This window comes from Loxodonta africana, chromosome 8, assembly GCF_030014295.1.
Source record: "Loxodonta africana isolate mLoxAfr1 chromosome 8, mLoxAfr1.hap2, whole genome shotgun sequence".
NCBI classification, from domain to species: domain Eukaryota; kingdom Metazoa; phylum Chordata; class Mammalia; order Proboscidea; family Elephantidae; genus Loxodonta; species Loxodonta africana.
The window spans coordinates 11,165,878-11,185,636 of NC_087349.1; the positions used below are offsets into that span (position 1 = coordinate 11,165,878).

At 43.4% G+C, this 19,759-nt stretch overlaps 1 protein-coding gene across 2 annotated transcripts in view; it reads left to right on the forward strand.

The window, feature by feature from the left end:
- SVOPL (SVOP like) overlaps window positions 1–12,193 on the forward strand; it is a 67,083-nt gene extending 54,890 nt beyond the window's left edge. For both annotated transcript variants that reach the window (XM_023539181.2, XM_023539182.2), the window contains one exon: window positions 11,326–12,193. In XM_023539181.2, coding sequence (XP_023394949.1) covers window positions 11,326–11,481 — 156 coding nt within the window. In that variant the 3' untranslated portion in view covers window positions 11,482–12,193. The remainder of the gene's footprint in view (window positions 1–11,325) is intronic.
- Window positions 12,194–19,759: the final 7,566 nt, after the last annotated feature.

A 19,759-nucleotide genomic window follows, 5' to 3' on the forward strand; every position in this document is an offset into this window, starting at 1 on the left:
TTTGCTGCCATGAGCTTTGTAACTGAGGGACAGGGGTGGTTCAAGGGTAGAACTGGTGCCTTCCATGCAGGAGACCTGGGTTCCATTCCTGATCAATGTACTTCATGCGCAGCGACCACCTGTCTGTCAACAGAGGCATGTTGCTGTGATGCTGGACAGGTTTCGGTGGAGCTTCCAGTCTAAGACAGACTAGGAAGAAAGGCCTGGGAATCTACCTCTAAAAACCAGCCAATAGAAACCCTGTGGATTACGGTGGTCCGATCTTGGGGATGGTGCAGGACTGGGCAGCGTGTCATTCCGTTATGCATGGAGTTGCAATGAGTTCAGCTGACTTGATGTCAACTAACAACAATAATTTCACATTGCCAAGTGAAGGGAGATTTCAGAAATTCTGGGAACCCTTTCTGTTTAGTATGAAGCTATAGGAAAAGATGCTGAGTTGGACTGTATAACAAATTTAAGTTTCTGCACAAAAAAAGAAACCATCATAGATAAGGATGAGACACCCCTCTCTCTCAAGGGTCTCGAACCCCTCCTAGTTTTTCTTTTTATTGTACTTTAGATGAAGGTTTGCAGAACAAACTAGTCTCTCATCACACAGTACACACATTGTTCTATGACATTGTTTAACAACGCCCAACATGTCAACACTCTCCCTTCTCAACCCTGGGTTCCCTATTACCAGTTTCCTGTTCCCACCTGTCTTCCAGTCCCTGCCCCAGGGCTGGTGGACCCCTTCAGTCTTGTTGTATTCCATGGGTCTGTTCAATCTTTGGGTGAAATGTGAACCTCAGGAGTGACTTCATTACTGAGCTGAAAGGGTATCTGAGGGCCATACTCTCAGGGTTTCTCCAGTCTCTGTCAGGCCAGCAAGTCTGGTCTTTCTTTCTGAGTTAGAATTTTGTTCTACATTTTTCTTTCTGTCTGGAACCCTCTATTGTGATCCCTGTCAGAGCAGTCAGCGGTGGTAGCTGGGCACCATCTAGTTGTGCTGGACTCAGCCTGGCACAGGCCATGGTATGTGTGGTCCACTAGTCCTTTGGAGCAATCTTTCCATTATATCTTTAGTTTTCTTCATTCTTCCTTGCTCCCGAAGGAAACCCGCCCTAGTTTTAAGTGTGGCAGCCAAGCAATGGTTCTGTTGTTCTGTCAAATGCCTGCCCTTCTCCAGAAGCGGAGAAGCCTGGTGAAGCAATGGTGAGATGGCAGAGAAAGCCACGAATTGATAGGAATGAAAGCTACACCCACTCAGTATTTCCATGACTTCCTCTGAGAGATGGACTTGTTGAGAAACTGTATGTGAAGTGTGATTCATAAAGGAGTTTGTGTTTATTGGCTTTTGGGTGATTTAAGAGATTTTTAAAGGCAATTTTGACCACACTTGGTTTTTTTCTTCCACATTGAAAACAAAAAATTACAGTAGGGTTAAAAAACATCTAATATCTCACTATTTACCAAAGCAAACCAAGCCTGTCGCCGTTGAGGCAGTTCATAGCAACCGTATAGGACAGGGTAGAACTGCCCCACAGTGTTTCCAAGGCTGTAAATCTTTATGGAAGCAGACTGCCATATCTTTCTCCCAAGGAGTGACTGGTGGGTTTGAACCACTGACTTTTCAGTTAGCAGCAGACCGCTTAACCACTACGCCACCAGGGCTCATTTTCTCACTACTAAGAGATAAACATGTTTTTTGAAACTCTTTCAATATATCTTTCTATGAACATGTATATAAAAATGTTTATATATTTTTACCCAAATATGATCATAGTTTGGAAGCAGCAGTCAAGAAATCAAAAGACATATTGCATTGGGAAAATCTGCTGCAAAAGACCTTATTAAAGTGTTGAAAAGCAAAGACGTCACCTTGAAGACTAAGGTAGTCCTGACCCAAGCCATAGTGTTTTCAGTCACCTCATATGCATGTGAAAGCTGGGTGATGAGTAAGGAAGACTGAAGGAGAATTGACACCTTCGAATTGTAGTGTTGGTGAAGAATACTGAATTACCACGGACTGCAAAAAGAACCAACAAACCTGTCTTGGAAGAAGTACAACCAGAATTCTCCTTAGAAGCAAGGATGGCGAGACTACATTTCACATACTTTGGACATGTTGTCAGAAGGGATCCGTCCCTGGAGAAGGACATCATGCTTGGTAAGGTAGAGGGTCAGTGAAAAAGAGGAAGACCCTCAAAGAGATGGATTGACACAGTGGCTGCAACAATGGGCTCAAGCATAGCAACAATTGTGAGAATGGTGCAGGACTAGGCAGTGTTTTGTTCTGTTGTGCATAGTGAGTTGGAACCAACCCGACGGTACCTAGCAACAACAATGATCATAGCTCATTTATTTTTATAACCTGCTTTTTGCACTCAATATTTTGTGGACTTTTTTTCATGTAAATAAGCATGAAACACAAGTTCTTTTTAATGATGAAAGATATTCCATTTATATATATCCAAAAGTTAGTTCCCAGTTACCTAATAAGCTCACTATTAGTGAACATCTAGACTCTTTCAGATGTTTGTCTATTATAAGCAACAGTAATGAACATCCTGGTGCTTACATTTTAATCCAACTATGCAGTTATCTCTTTAGAATAAATTCCTAGAAATTGGGTTGGTAGGTCAAGGGATCTGCTTATTTTAGTATTTTGCTACATGGTGCTAAAATTCTCTTTGGGAAGGTTGTACCAATGTGTGAAAGTCCTGTTGCTTTACATGTTTGCCAGCTGGTTTTGTTTGTCTTTTCCATCTCGGCCAATCTCATTGGCAATAAATGATATTTCTTTGTTATTATAATTAGCATTTCTGTGATTAGGAATGATACTGAATGTTCTTTTAGTATTTTAATTGGCCATTTTATCTTTTCTAGCTTGCCCATTGAGGCCCTTGGCCCATTTTTCACTTTGGTTCCTGAAGCATTGATTTGTAAGAGGCCTTCATATATATAAAGGATTTTAAGCGTTTTTCTCTGACATATTGCAAATGTTGTTAGGTGCTGACAAGTCGGTTCTGATGCATAGCAACCTCATGTACCACAGAATGAAACACTGCCTGGTCCTGCGCCATCCTTGCAATCATTGTTATGCTTGAACTCATTGTTGTAGCCACTGTGTCAATCGATCTCTCTGAGTGTCTGCCTCTTTTTCACTGATCCTCCACTTTACCAAGCATGATGTCCTTCTCCAGGGACTGATCCCTCCTGACAACATGTCCAAAGTTTGTGAGACCTATTCTCGCCATCCTTGCTTCTAAGGAGCATTCTGGTTGTACTTCTTCCAAGACAGATTTGTTCGTTCTTTTGGCAGTCCATGGTATATTCAGTGTTCTTCGCCAACACCACAATTCAAAGGTTTCAATTCTTTTTTGGTTTTCCTTATTCATCGTCCAGCTTTCACATGCATATGATGTAATTGAAAACACTATGGATTGGCTCAGGAGCACCTTAGCCTTCAAGGTGACATCTTTGCTTTTCAACCCTTTAAAGAGGTCTTTTGTGGCAGATTTGGCCAACGTAATGCATCTTTTGATCTCTTAACTGCTGCTTCCATGGGTGTTGATTGCGGATCCAAGTAAAATGAAATCCTTGACGACCTCAGTCTTTTCTCCATTTATCATGATGTTGCTTATTGGTCCAGTTGTGAGGATTTTTGTTTTCTTTATGCTGAAGTGCAACCCATATTGAAGGCTATGGACTTTGATCTTCATCAGTAAGTGCTTCAAGTCCTCTTCACTTTCAGCAAGCAAGGTTGTGTCTCCTGCATAACGCAGGTTGTTAATGAGTCTTCCTCCAATCCTGATGTCCTGTTCTTCCTCATATAGTCCGGCTTCTCAAGTTATTTGTTCAGCATACAGATTGATTAAAAAAAGAAAAAAAACCCATTGCCATCAAGACAATTCTGACTCATAGCGAGTAGAGTAGAACTGCCCCATAGAGCTTCCAAGGAGAACCTGGTGGATTTGAACTGCCAACCTTTTGGTTAAGCAGCTGTAGCACTTAATCACTACACCACCAGAATGAATAGGTATGGTGAAAGGATACAACCCTGACGCACACCTTTCCTGACTTTAAACCATGCAGTGTCCCCTTGTTCTGCTTGAACAACTGCCCATTGATCTGTGTACAGGTTCCTCATGAGCACAATTAAGTGTTCTGGAATTCTCATTCTTTGCAACGTGATCCATAATTTGTTATGATCCACACAGTTGAATGCCTTTGCATAGTCAATAAAACACAGGTAAAGATCTTTCTGGCATTCTCTGCTTTCAGCCAAGATCCATTTGACATCAGCAATGGTATCCCTGGTTCCATGTCCTCTTCTGAATCTAGCTTGAATTTCTGGCAGTTCCCTGTCGATATACTGCTATAGCCACTTTTGAATGATTTTCAGCAAAATTTTACCTGCGTGTGATATTAATGATATTGTTGAATAATTTCCATATTCGGTTGAATCATCTTTCCTGGGACTGGTATAAATACGGATCTCTCCCAGTAGGTTGGTCAGGTAGCTGTCTTCAAAACTTCCTGGCATAGACGAGTGAGCACCTCCAGCGCCGCATCTGTTTGTTGACACATCTCAATTGGTATTTTGTCAGTTCCTGGAGTCTCATTTGTCACCGGTGCCTTCAGTACTTGGACTTCTTCCTTCAGTACCGTTGGTTCCTGATCATATGCTACCTTCTGAAATGGTTGAACATCGGCCAATTCTTTTTGGTACAGTGACTCTGTGTATTCCTCCCATCTTCTTTTGATGCTTCCTGGGCTGTTTAATAGTTTCCCCCAGAATCCTTCAGTGTTGCAACTTGAGGCTTAAATTTTTTCTTTAGTTCTTTCAGCTTGAGAAATGCTGAGGGTGTTTCTCCCTTTTGGTTTTCTAAGTCCAGGTGTTTGCACATGTCATTATAATACTTTGTCTTCTCAAGCCACCTTTTTTGAAATCTACTGTTCAGCTCTTTCACTTCATCATTTCTTCCTTTCAGTTTAGCTACTTGATGTTCAAGAGCAAGTTTCAAAGTCTCTTCTGACATCCATTTTGGTCTTTCCTTTCTTTCCTGTTTTTTAATGAGCTCTTGCTTTCTTCATGTATGATGTCCTTGATGTCATTCCACAACTTGTCTGGTCTTCGGTCATTAGTGTTCAGTGCATGAAATCTATTCTTGAAATGGTCTCTAAATTTAGCTGGGATGTATTCAAGGTCATACTTTGGCTCTCATGGACTTGCTCTAATTTTCTTCATTTTCAACTTGTGTGTGAGCAACTGATGGTCTGTTCTGCAGTCCGCCCCTGGTCTTATTCTGACTGATGATATTGAGCTTTTCCATCGTCTCTTTCCACAGATGTTGTCGATTTATTCCTCTGTAATCTATCTGGCAAGGTCCAAATAGAAAAAAGGTTTATGTTGTTAAAAAAAGTATTCGCAGTGAAGAAGTTTTTGGTCTTGCAAAATTCTACCATGCAATCTCTGGTATCGTTTCTACTACCAAGGCCATAGTTTTTCAACTACTGATCCTTCTTCTTTGTTTCCAACTTTCACATCCCAATCACCAGTAATTATCAATGCATCCTGATTGCATGTTCCATCAATTTCAGACTGCAGAAGTTGGTAAGTAAATTTGAATAACAGTCATATTAACTGGTGTTCCTTGTAGGCATATGGATATTATTCTATCACTGACAGTGTTAGACTTCAGGATATATCTCGAAATGTTCTTTTTGACAATGAATGCAATGCCATTCGTCTTCAAATTGTCATTCCAAGCATAGTAGACTATAACCCACGGACCCACTATATGATCATCCAATTCAAAATGACCATTACCAGTCCAAATTCAGCTCACTAATGCCTAGGTATCAATCTTTATGCATTCCATTTCATTTATGACAATTTACAATTTTCCTGGATTCATACGTTATACATCCCACACTCCTATTATTAATGGATGTTTGCAGCCGTTTCTTCTCATTTTTAGTCATGCCACCTCAGCAAATGAAGGTCCCGAAAGCTTGACTCCATCCACGTCATTAAGGTTGACTCTAGTTTGAGGAGGCAACTCTTTCCCAGTTGCATTTTGAGTGCCTTCCAACCTGGGAGGCTCATCTTCTGGCACTGTACCAGACAATGTTCTGCTGCTATTCATAGGGTTTTCACTGGCTAATTCACTTCAGAAGTAGACCACTGGATTCTTCCTAGTCCGTCTTAGTCTGGGAGCTCAGCTGAGACCTGTCCACCATCGGTGACCCTACTGTTGTTTGATTTGGTGGCATAACTTCCAGCATCACAGCAACACTCAAGCCCCCACAGTATGACAAACTGACAGACACATGGGGGATATTGCAGATATTCCCTGTGATTGTCCATTTGTGTATTTGTGGTTACCAGCTGTCATCAAGTTGTTTCTGACTCATGGTGACCCCATTTGTGTCAGAGTAGGACTATGCTCCATAGGGTTTTCAATGGCTTTTTCAAATGTAAATCACCAGACCTTTCTTCCAAGGCACCTCTGGGTGGACTCGAACCTCCAATCTTTCTGTTAGCCACTGAGCGCTTAACCATTTGCACCCCCAGGTTAACTTTACAGAGACCCAGATTTATCAAGCTCTTCCTTTATAATTTCTGGGTTCTGTGATCAGGTTTATGCAAATCTATAGCTTTTCTTCCAGTTTTTCTGTGGCTTCTTCTTTTTTGTTTTTTGGTGAAGTATAACATACATAAACGTGTCCAAGTCATAAATGCAGCTTAGCCAATGCTCACAACATGGATGCATCTGAGACATCAGCCCTAGACCATCGGGGTTCCTGTCAGTGTGCGATCTACATGGGAAACAGCTCTATGGTTCCCTGAATGGCAGGCCTTGTTCCAACACTATTGACCAATCCATTTGTACTTATGAATTTGCAGTGTCTGTTTGATTTTTCTTCCACCATCACCTGGTCTGTTTCTCACCTCACTGTTTTAGTCCATTGATCTGTCTGGGTCTCTCATTGTTCTATTCTTTTCATCACTCTATGAATCTAATGAGATTCATAGTCCGTTTTCAAAACTGTCTTTCTGAGTCTAGCTCCTTGCTCTGCGTTCTCAGATATGTCTTAGAATCATTTATTTGTGATCTGCCTTCCTTGCCTGCCCAGATCCTAGAAAGATTTTAATTGTTAATTCCTTAAATGTGTGGATTAATTTAGGGAAAATTTGCTTACAAACTTGACTGATGACCAGTTCTTTCCTCCTCTTCCCACCCAAACCATTTCTAAGGATTCCTCTCCTCGCTGTCCCATCGCCTCCCCTCCCCGCCCTCCTTCACCGTTTCCAGCCTGGCTGCAGACATGATCCCACCAAATGATCCTTGATAATGTCCCTAGTGACCTCCCAGTCTCTGTCCAGTGGTCCTTTCAACCTCATTTCCTGTGACCTCCTTGCCCACTGTGGTGCAGTGGTTAAGAACTTGACTGCTAACCAAAAGGTTGGCAGCTCGAATCTACCAACTGCTCCTTGGAAACCATATGGGGCAGTCCTACTCTGCCTATACAGTCGTTATGAGTTGGAATCAACATGATGGCAACCAATTATCACCCACTGTAAGGGTGGGTGGCCCTGCCCTCCCTAACACTCTCTTCCCAAGCTCCCACCACCTTGCACTTGTACCTTGTTGACTGCTCTTTCTCAATGTCTTTGTGGCATATCTTCCTCTACTTGTTGGCAGTTTCTTATTGCTCAATACTAGATTCTCATCTTAGTCTACCGTTCATATAGGTGATTTCATCCATTTTTAGGATTTTAATTACCAACTATATGCTTATGACTCCCCAATTTATATCTCTTGCTCAGGCCTCTCTTCTGAGCTCCAGATTCATATACCTAATTGTCTTCTCTACATGTTCACTTAGATGTGTCAAACCAAAAAAAAGAAAAAAAAAACAACCAAACCCATTGCCTGTTAAGTCAATTCCACCTCATAGTGACCCTACAGGACAAAGTAGAACTGCCCCATGGTGTTTCCAAGGAGCAGCTGGTGGATTCGAACTGCTGACCTTTTGGTTAGCAACCGAGCTCTTAACTACTGTGCCACCTGGATGTGTCAAAAGCATCTTAAATTCAGCATGTCCAAAATTAAAATCATGACGGTTCTCCCAAAACCATCCTCTGCCAGAATTTCATCTGCTGTCCAAGCTAGGAGTGAGCTTTCTCCACTTCCTTCTGTCTCATCCTCACCTTCAATCCCAGACCATGTGGGTTTAACCTTCTAATGGATCCTGATTCACTCATCTTATCTCCATGTCCTCCACCAGCATCACTGTTCCACTGACTGCTAAAACAGCACACTAACTGGCCTTTTTCTGTGTATTCTTACTCCCCTTCAACTTGCTTTCCTCCTGCATACATGCAGGTCTGATCACTCTTTATCCTTTTCCCCTTCGTCATAGATAAAGACCAAAATCCTCAAGATGACCTGCAGGGCTCTAGTAATCAGGCTCCCATCTTGTACTCTTTCCCACGTTTACTAGCTGTAGACGTTCTTGTTCTTGTAGTCTATCAAACCAAAAAAGCGAACAAGCTGCCACTGAGTCAACTCCAACTCATGGCGACCCCCTGTGTGTCAGGGCAGAACTTCAGAGAGTTTTCAGTGGCTGATTTTTTCTAAGTAGATCACCAGGCCTTTCTTCTGAGGCACCCCTAGGTGAGCTGGAACTGCCAACCTTTTGGTTTAGCAGTTGAACACTTAACCTTTTTACACCACCCCGGAACTCCAGTTCATCCAAAGCACCAGTTATTTCCTCCTTGGGGTTTTCTCACTTGCTAGTTTGGCCCCTCTCCCATCTCTCCCTCTAGTTGGCTATGACTCATCACTTCCTTAAGGAAGCCCTCCCTGGCCTAGACTGAGGCTGACCTCCCTGCTCTGAGCTCTTACGACGCCTTTAAGTTTTCTTTCATTTCTCTTGTCAGATTGTAATTGCCTCTTAATTTGAGGGGCTATTTAAAATTTCTCTCTCCCAATAAACTTTAAGCCCCAGGATGGGAGGGATGTGTGCCTGTTTTACTAACCGTTGTGTTCCTGGTTCCCACTACAGTGCCTGGCATATAGTGGGCACTCGGCACATTAAATGAATAATTTTTCTATTCATTTTTTATAGAGAATATTTTTAATATTTAATTTTTTATCCAACTTCTTTACCCAAATACCTTATGGATCAGTTTGGGGCCTCCAGGAGGTGACACCAACAGGGAATCACATACGCAGGAGATTTAGAAGTATTTGGAGATTTCGCTGCTACGTTTCCCATTGACTTCTCGTTTGATTCCATTCTAGTTGGAGAACATGCTGTGTGATTTCAATTCTTTTAAGTCTGTTGAGGTTCATTTCATGGCCCAGGATGTGGTCTAGCTTGGTTAGCGTTCCTTGGGCACTTGAAAAGAATGTATATTCTATTGCTGGGTGGAGTGTTTTATCAATGCCAGTAAGGTCCTGCTGGCTGATGGTGGTGGTAAGTTCTTCCAGATCTTTGTTGACTTTCTAATAGTCCTATCAGTCGCTGAGAGAGTGCTGTCGAAGTCTCCAATGACATGTGGATTGGTCTTTCCAGTTTTATCAGTTTTTGCTGAATGAAATTTTGAAGCTCTTTTGCTTAGTACGTGAACATTTAGGATTGCTACATCTTCTTGTTGGATTGACTCTTTTATCATTCTCTGATGTCCCTCTTTGTCCCTGGCCCGGGCTGCTTTTTAAAAGCAGTGATTAACAGATCTCTTTCCTTTTGATATACTGAGTCTGGCATGGGGCCTGGGAATCTGCATTTAGCCCCCCTCCCCGCCCCAGCGTTATTATAATGAGGTGTCACTCAGGGTTCTTGTTTGCAAACAATAGAAGCTGCCTTTGGTGACTTAGGCAGAAAAGGAATTTACTGGATGGATATCCAGTGACACTTACTGGCTTGCTGGTCCTGGTAGGCAGTGGAACCTTGCCTCCCTTGGGGGAAGCCAACAACAAGACTAAGCAGTTTCTCCCCGACCCTGGCCAGTGTAACAGTTATGTGGCCTAAATTCCATCCACCAGGGCCCCACACCACCCAGGACTTCGAATCTGGTGATAGTTTAGAGTTTGTTCTGGTGGTGGCCAGAGCTCCAGTGTCCAGTAACAGGTGGCAGCAATGGCAGAGTCCAGCCACATGCCTAACCATGTCATGGTTTGGTTGTGGCTGAAACTGCCTGGCTTCTTGTGGTTTCTACCTCTTCTCCGAGTCTCATTCTCCAACCTTCCAGAAGCAAACATATATGTGCTAGTTATAGAAGCTGCTGTTTGGGGAAATTTGTAATCTATTTCTGGAGACAGGATCAGAGAGTAGTACCTATTATCACTTGTTAGCTCAACTACAAAATAGATAATGATGTTAATATCGTGGAATCATTTGCTGATGGGGAAGGCAGCAGGCCTTATACACAGGGGTTGAGCTCCCAACTGCAGATCTTAGGGAACCCAGTGGTGCTAAGAACGCTATGCTTTGTGTCAGGGACCTGGGTGTGACTTGGACAAGCCATCATTTAGCCCCTGCTCTAGGCTTACCTGTAAATTGAGGAGGCTGGACCAGACCAGGTGATTTTGAAGGTCTCTCCAAATGGCAATATCATATTCCGTGTCTAGAGAGCTCTGCCATTTCTTAAGTCACTTCAGTTAGCAGTCCTTGAGAGTAGTGGCACTACCATGTTTGCTCTGCCCACTTTGGGCATAGTCTGGGGGTAACCACAGTGTGAGAAGACATCCAAACTAGCCAGGACCAGGGAGAGAAGGGCCGGGTCAAAGGACATGTATGGATAGGCAGAAATCCAACTGCATGCAGAAAAACAGCCACACAGCAGAAAGTTTGATTGGTTGTCAAGCATGAAGTGTTTTGAACAGAGACGAGAAATGTTGGTCATCGTTGCAGAGACTTGGAGATTACAGCTCTCCCCAAAACACTTTCTTTTGGCTCATCTTGCTGGGACTGAGGGGGAGCATGGGTGTTTGTGGGGGCATAGCATGGAGTGAGAGGGTTAGAAGCTAAGCAAGCTGAAATGGCATGGGAGATGCTGACGCCCCACTGGAGATGCCTGAGGGGTGGGTGTAAAAGAAGAGGCATAAGGTGATGTGAGTCCCAGCTTGTGGAGGAAGCCACAACATGGCCACCCCAGCTCAGCCCAAATCGCAGACCTGAGATGCCAAGATGCTGTTACATTGTGGCTGCCTAGGACCTCATGGATGTATTTGGGGGAGGGGGATCCTTGTTTTCCCTTTGACCTAAAGGCTCAGTGAGAGGTGGCTTGGGCTATGATAAATGGAGCCATTCCCTGACTTGTAGGTCCTCATGAGTGCCTCGTTCCTGGGGGCCGTGTGTCTGTTCTCGTCCGTCTGTGTGATCTGCGCCATTTCTGCATTTACCCTCCCCATTGAGACCAAAGGACGGGCCCTACAGGTAAGTGACATGAGGAATCCTGATTCTCAGCCACCGCTTTGACCCAAGGAAAGGAAGTTGGTGTGGACAGCCTTCTTATCAGCAGACTTGTGAACAGACTATTGACCTTAACTAGCAGGCCTGTCACGCTCCTTTTGGGGTGCCCGCTTCTTCCTGCATGTTGCTTTGAGCGGCACTGACATTGAAAGTAGCCAAAGCTCTGTTAACTGTAGAAGCTGTGACCTGAATAACAGGGATGAGGATGGGTGAGAGTTGTCAGGCTGTGGCATTCTTCCCTCCACTTGTCCCTCTGGATGGTAGCATCACTGCAGAGTGGAAGGTGGCCTGGGAGCAGATGGCCAAGGGCATCACACTTAGGATGGCAGGTCTCCACATATCAGCTGGCTTCTTTCCCCTCACAGCACCCGCCGTCCGAGAAAGGATGTTGTTGGGTGTTGTCGATACGGACTCATAGTGACCCCATGTGACACAACGGAACTGCCCCATAAAATTTTCAAGGCTGTAAACCTTTACAGGAGCAGATCATCAGGTCTTTCTCCCGCGGGGCCATTGGGTGCGTTTGAACCCCCAACATTTTGGTTGACAGCAAGAGCGCTTAACCATCGCGTGCCGCACCAGCTGCCCTCCAACGCTATTAGTGGCCAGTGGACACTGCCTGTTCCCTCTATTTCACAAAGGGACACCCCAAATGTCAGGCTTGCTTGCAAGGGCAAGGTTGTCGGAGAGAGGCCTCTCCCACCCCTCTGCCCTTGTGTCAGTGAAGAGGGGTCAGCTCAGAGCACGGCCACCGGCTGCGTTCCTGACACCAAGCACAGGCTTGCTGCTGCTGCTGCGCAGGAGCACGTGTGTGCAGGGGGCGTTGGGGAGGGTGCGCAGTTAGGCTTGTCCTCAGCCACCTCTAAATGAGGCTCGTGAGGGGCCAGGATACTGCTGTGGCTGAACGCGACCCTCGCCAGCTCCCAGGTCCCACCCAGAGTGAACTGTGGACATGTATCTGCATGGGTGCACGGGCACTATGCTGTGAGTACATACAGGTAAGGCAGGCACTACTGAGTAAAGGAAAACCACGTCAGTCTTGACGGGTTTTGCCCTCTGTCCAAACGTGCTGTTCCATTTTTTTCTTATCTTCAGGGTGATGTGCACTTTAATCACTGGTTAGCTGACATGTCATGTGTCCACGAATCCAGCAGCCTCCCTCCTTGGAGAAGTGACCCACTCACTCTGAAAGCCAGAGTCAGAATGACATGATTCCTATGCTTTCTCCTTTGATCTTCAACAAAGGTTATCACCCCCTTTACACGAATGAGGAGGCTCAGGCACAGGGAGGCCGGATGACTTGTGTAAAGGAACATACCAGTCGAGCGGCCTTATGACTCTGCACTCCCAGTTTTTCAGGCTAGTTTTATTTTTTAGGTAGTATTACAAGTGACAATACCTATAGAACAAGCCTGGCTCACCATCTAGTGTGCCCCACAGACTTCGAATTCAAGTTCCCTTACTAAGGACTATCCTCTCCTCTTCTGTTGACTGGAACATGCTTTTTAGGACCCTGGCAAAATAATATTGCATGTCTGCTTAAAAGTCTTTTGAGGGCCACTGTCTTACAACTTTCCCATGTTGATTCAATAAATACAAGTGCATAGGCTCTGCTACCTGTCTTTAGACAAACTGAAGAAATACATTTTTGAAAGAAGTTTGACCAGATGATTCCTAAAAATGTTGTGTTCTCACTCTAAAATGTCGTGAACCTAAAGATTGACAAGGTTGCAGTAACACGGTGGAAGTGTAGACATAGGATTCTCGGGTTGGAACTGAATCGCTGTATGAGTTATTTCTCTTTTGCAAAAAAGGTCTAAGGTGTACCTTGCAGTGTTGTGAACACTTATAAAACCACCTGGCTAAAGGAGTGTGCCAAAATCTTCTTCCCCTTCCAACAACATGCAGACAGTGTCCCGATAATTGGGCTGGGTGAGCCAACCTGGCCAAGAGTTTAAAAGTGGTATTGGTTCCATTTTACACTACTCTATGCTAGGATCTTAATTCCTTGCAAATGTATTAAATGACCAATCTTTTATTGCTAGTTCTGTAGTTTACAGTGTCAGACAGCTGAATATAAACAGATTTATAAAACGTATTAATTTATTAAATCACTTTTTTTCCCTTAGCAAATTAAATGAAGGCCTGCAGACTGTCTACCAGAGAAGAAAAACATTTTAGGCTTCACAAAGAGCTTTGGTACTTTTTTTTTTTTAATTTTTCTGTGTGCTACTAGGTAATCAAGAAAGTGATCCTGCATTTTTTACAAATGAAGCTAATACGGGGATGCGGTAGGAAACTATATATTGACTCTTCCCTGGGAGACAATACGAAAAACTTTTGTAAGACAGAGTTTAAGATTGGAAAAATAAGTGGGAGATGGGTGGGGAGAGGGTGGCTTTTCTCCTTTGATATCTACTCTGCTAACTTTCATATGAATAAATACTGAATCTAACAAAATGCATACACATTTGTGCTGAAATTTTGTAGCTGAGGCAAGAACTTGAGCTGGTACCAGCAAGCCTTTCAAGCCAACTAGAATGGGCATTACGTTTGAAATTAATTAGCATATTCATTCCAACTGTGGCCTCCATTGTCTATTAACCACAATTTCTTATTAATAAAATAATCTGCTTAAATTAGCATGACCTTTGTATATACCAAGAAGCTGGAAATAAACTAATTTCTTCCAGGTATTCTCTATTTCTACTCTAATTTCATTACTTTAAGGAGTAATCTTTGATTGTCATGCTGCGATGAAGACGCAAGAACATAGCGGGTTTTCCTGTGTCACAGATGACCTGGAATGCTCGAGACGCCACACGGGTGCACGTGGCCCTCCTAAGTCAGGTGGCTGTGGACAGAAAAGACCTAAGGCTTTGACAGTTACATTTCATTTCTTCTATTGTTGTTCAGGCTTCTTGTTGAGGCCATGAGGTTGGGGATCCCAAGGCTGTGCACCTGCTCCTGCCACCAGGAAAAGGACTCTCTGCCAACTCCAATGACATGGCCATGTACTGCTTCACCAAGGGTGCGAGTGACAACTGCATTTAAACCACAGGGCATACATGTCTTAAAGTCATTTAACTATTTCAGTAAAGGGCCAGAGTAAATATTTTACACACACACACACACACTCCCACACCCTTTAAAAGTTTAAAATCCATTTTCAGCTCTCAGGCTGCACAAGAGCAGCCCACAGCTACACTTGGCCTATGTGCCATGGTGTGCGGGCCCATCTCGAAGTCCAGTTATGAGATTTTAGGCCACAGTATTTTTGATGCAAAGATGTTTTGGCTACACGTATACGGTTAGCCAAACAATCTACCACAAATCTTAACTGAAAATTGAAAGCTGAGGTTAACATCAATTTATAATGAAAATCAACAGATAGGAGTGGTTGAAAACCACAGCCCACTGACAACCACGGGCACACCCAAGTGTCTGTGGAGTGTCAGGCTCAGGGAGCTTGATGTCCACACTGCTTCACGCCCAGGCTTCCTCAGATCTAAGTGAGTTACAGCAAACACTACTAACATAATTTACTTGGCACTGAGTTTGAGACGTCTTCAGTAACTCATATGCTGCTTATGCTACTTCTTAGTATTAGTCATCAGTGAAAAATAAAGCCAACAAATGTCAAGCCACTCATCTGTGAGAACTTGCCCTTTTTGGGATTGGTTTCACAGCCCACCAAAAGACCTGGAGACAATCCTGGTTGGGGTATTAAAACAGTGACAGAACTGGAATCTCTGCACAAGCACATTTTGCTTTTTATCCAATAGAGTTCAGAAGGGTTGAATTTGATTCCCTTAAGTCTCTTTAAGGAAACCCTGGTGGTGTAGCGGTTAAGAGCTATGGCTGCTAACCAAGACGTCGGCAGTTCTAATCCACCAGCTACTCCTCGGAAGCCCTAGGGAGCAGTTCTACTCTGTTCTACAGGGTCACTATGAGTCGGAATTGACTTGACAGCAACGGATTTGGTTTTTTTTTGAAGTCTCTTTAAAGCATAGTAATGGCAAAAAACCCTTCTGTAGTATGAATGCCAAAACTTACGTTTGGGGCTTTTTGTTACTGGGCTTTCTTAAAAACACACACTCATTAGTAAACCCCTCAGAGGATGAGCTTTACCGGCATCATTGTCAAAGCCTGGTGCCTGCTTCGTATCTGTTCTTCCCTCCTCTCGTTACAAACACCCCAGCATTCTCTGGAAAATGCCACTCTTCAGATCAATGCTTTCACACTGCAGGGGAGAAGACTCAACCCTAGGGGACCAGTATACTCCACCCCCCACAACCCTGGGGGACCAGTATACTCCACCCCCCACAACCCTGGGGGACCAGTATACTCTACCCCCCTCAACCCTGGGGGACCAGTATACTCCATTCACCCCTCAATCCTCGGGACCAGTATACCCCATCCAACCCCACAACCGTGGGGGACCAGTATACTCCACCCCTCAACCCTGGGGGACCAGTATACTCCATTTCCCCCCTCCCTCCAAAACAACTGAGTTTCAGTCCATTGCAATGGAAAGATTCCTGACTGAATTTTCTGGGTCACTTGTCTTAGGGTTAAAGGTATTAATACCTACAATTTAGAATATGGGCAAAGAATTCACATTCACGAGTATCCTGATACATGTTAGAAGATGTTAAAGTAGCCTTTCTTCCACACCACAGTTGAAAATGTGGGAAGGATGGCACTTTGTTAAATATTTTACTTCTAACTTCCAAGGAAGGGTTGTTGGAGGAGTCAAAATAGGACTTAATTATGAAGTAGAAAAAATATATTTTCTTTAGTGTTTTAATATTAGAGGGGATATATTTTCTAGTTTGTTTTAGTATAGCTGTATAAGCTGTGATTTATCTCTAAACCAAATCAAACCTAGTGCTGTCGATTCCTACTCATAGCGACCCTACAGGACAGAGTAGAACTGCCCCATAGAGTTTCCAAGGAGCACCTAGCGGATTCGAACTGCCGACCCTTTGGTTAGCAGCTGTAGCACTTAACCACCATGTCACCAGGGTTTCCTAAGTAATCTCTAGTCTTTGAAAAATGGCGCAGGTTCTGTTCAAGATATGGCTGAGCAGCCTGTTCCACTCTTAAGAAGCATGACTGAGCTTTGTTTTGCAAATGGTAAACTTTACCAGAAGTCAAATGTTATGAGCGTAGAAGTAATTTAAGTTTAATTTGATTATAGAGCACTTAATTTTAGTTCTGAAATTCCCCCCAATTAAACCTACTGGCATCTCAAAATTGAAAATGTCCTGTGACCCTAATACCTTACAACATGTTTCCTCCTATTCAAAATGGGTGATTGAGAGTTTGACATAACTAACGCCATAATGATGCTCTAAGTAATCTCTAAGCATTTTTTCTTGCACCAGCTGCACTGGTCTCTTCCAAAGGGGTGTAGAGCTCTCTTAGCTCCTGTGGCCTTGGTCTCTCTCCTCTTTGTTCTCTTGAAAAACGGCCTTCAGCCTGCAGGATGGCAGCTAGGAAGGCTGCCCTGCGCTTTTGATCTGCAATTTTCTTGCTCCTTATCTCAGTCAGAGTGGACCTGGCAGAGCAGTTCCACTAGCCGAGATTCTTACGTAAGCTTTTTTCAGCCTGTTCCAAACATACAGATTAGAGTCCAGATGTCTGATATGCATATCTTTAGTTTAATAAAGAGTTTCTTGTAGTTGTTCTGTGATGTATAAGACCATCTGTGGGCTACGTGCTTAAAAACATTCGGTAACCCTGACCTTCCCCCTATAAAGCCCTCCCATTAGCCCTTTAGAGACAGAATTTGGGAGAAATTTAACCCCCTCTGTCTCTTGGACACCCGCGTTCTCTCTTGCTGCTTACTTCCTCCTGTCTCAGTATTGGCTTTGCGTCAGGCGGCTCAAATCCGAGATTTGTGGTAACGATTATGCTATTTAAAAGCTAATTTAACAATCAAAGAGAAAGCTGTCTCCACCCCACCAAAGTAAAGGCTATTAGATATCTAAAAGTGATTTTAAAAAATAGTAGTTATAATTTCTGAGAATTAAAACTGTCCAAGCTTTATAGCTGAAATTAACACAGGCACGCTTCAGAATGACCTGCACAAGTCCCCACGCTGGGTCTTTCCCCTCCCGCCTGTCCCACCCCCATGGATCACAGACAAATGGAATCTTCCCTGACATTTTTGGTTCTCCCACTTTCAGGGCCTGGTTTCCCTTAGGGGAAAAAAATCAGTGATGGAAGATATCACCCACTTTCCTTCCTGCTTGTCAAATTACTTCTTTGCTTATCCTTCAAGACTGGTGAGAAAACTGAAATACATGTGTTACAATAATAAGAGAATCTTTTCCTAGTACAGTAATTTATGAACTAGTAGCTAGTACCTGGAGCCCTGGTGGTGCAGTGGTTAAGAGCTCAGCTGCTAACCAAAAGGTTGGAGCTCTAATCCACCAGCTGCTCCTTGGAAACCCTATGGGACAGTTCTACTCTGTACTACAGGTCGCTATGAGTAGCAATCGACGACAGCAATGGAGTTGGTTTGGTTTAGCTAGTCCCTATGTGTATCAATATTATGGCTAGAGGAACACACAAAGACAGCAACAGGGACTCTTAAACTAGTCAAGATACTGCTGAGTGACATACAATAATCTTGCCAGGTAAGAATCCTTATCGGTAAAACACTCACAGTAAAAATCCATCAGTTAGTTTTTATTAACACCAATGCACCAGTCTATACCAAATAATTTTTTTAAAAAAGGAAGAAAGATAACAAAGACTACGGCCCTCAGATGTCCTTTACAACAAGAAGAATCTTCATGGAGAAAGAACTCTATGATCTGACTGCCTAGCATGCTCCTCACTCAGGAACACGAGTCACCAGCATGTGAATATGATATCCCAGATGAAGGTTAATAAACGTTTGTAAAGATATCAAGTATTCATTTGCATGAGGTTATAAATTATGTACATGGAAGGGCTCAATTTCAATAAGAAATGAGATGGTTGCGCTCATCACGGTCATGTCTGTCATTTTAATGGCCAACCACACCACTCTGTTTCTCTCATTCATAAGGAACACAGATAAACAGATAACGAGTACATCTGCAATTTAAACCTAAACACCTTTTCTTCACATGCAGAAACCTACTTTTGGGATTCACACTGGCTTGTGGATCAGGCCTCGGTAAAAGGAAGAGTTTCTCCTTTAGGTGTCTCTCCAAGGAACCCAAATTTAAAGTTTAAGCACTCTGAAATGCAAATTCATAAGCCGAGCAATTGTGTACATACTCACCCTTTGGACTGCAGAGTTAACCTTTTCGAAAGCATTCCTGAGTCAGGTTACACCTGTATTACTGTGTGGTAGTATAACGTACAGCCCATCCTTCAGCTTGGAAGAGAATAAAACTTCCCTGGGGAGGGGACACTTTTCTTTTCTTTTAGTAGCCTCCACTTTCCTGCCCTCCATTCAGAAAAGACAAGCAAAGCCTGTTAATTCAAAGGGCAAAATAATTGTACTGCCATATGACAATGTAAAATACTCTTTACTTTTAATACAATGTATCTCAGACCATTCCTACAATGATGTATACCTGGGTTTCCTTATTGGTACACCTTGGTCCATTCCTACAAAGGTGTGTACTTGGGTTTCCTTATTGGTACACCTCAGTCCTTTCCTACAATGGAGTGCACTTGGGTTTCCTCACTGCCAGCACCGGGAAAGCTCATCAGGAGTGGGAACTGGGCAAACCCTGGTGCCCAAACATCTGCCTGTTCATAGCCTTGGCCAAGGTGTGGTCACATTCAGCAACGGTGGACCTGCAGCTATGACAGCGGTAACAAGGGCTCTTAGTCCAAAGTCTATGGGGGCTCTCCCAGAGCTTCTGATAAGTAAAGAATGGGGTGCTTAAGTTTCAGTGAGGATTGCTTGAGTCATCCTGAACTTTCTGGGGGATGTGCTCTAGATCTCGATGGTCATGGGGTACAACAGTAGGGCCATCTCACAGTTTACTGCTATCAGAATTTAAGGGCTACTTAGCTGGGATTCACCCAGGCGTGGGTACTTGTTAATAAGGTAACAGAGCTTTAATCTTAAACACCATTATAAACAGGCTATTTGGAGAGAGAAACCCAAGACATTTACTTTTAACATGGTCATTTATATTACATACAATTACAGGAAAGATGGTTCTCAACTGCCTTTCATTCAGCAAAAGTGTGGAAGGTGAAACAGGTATACTGACTAAAAAGCGTAACACGGCACTGAATATAACAGTGAAAGTTTTGGGTACTGGTA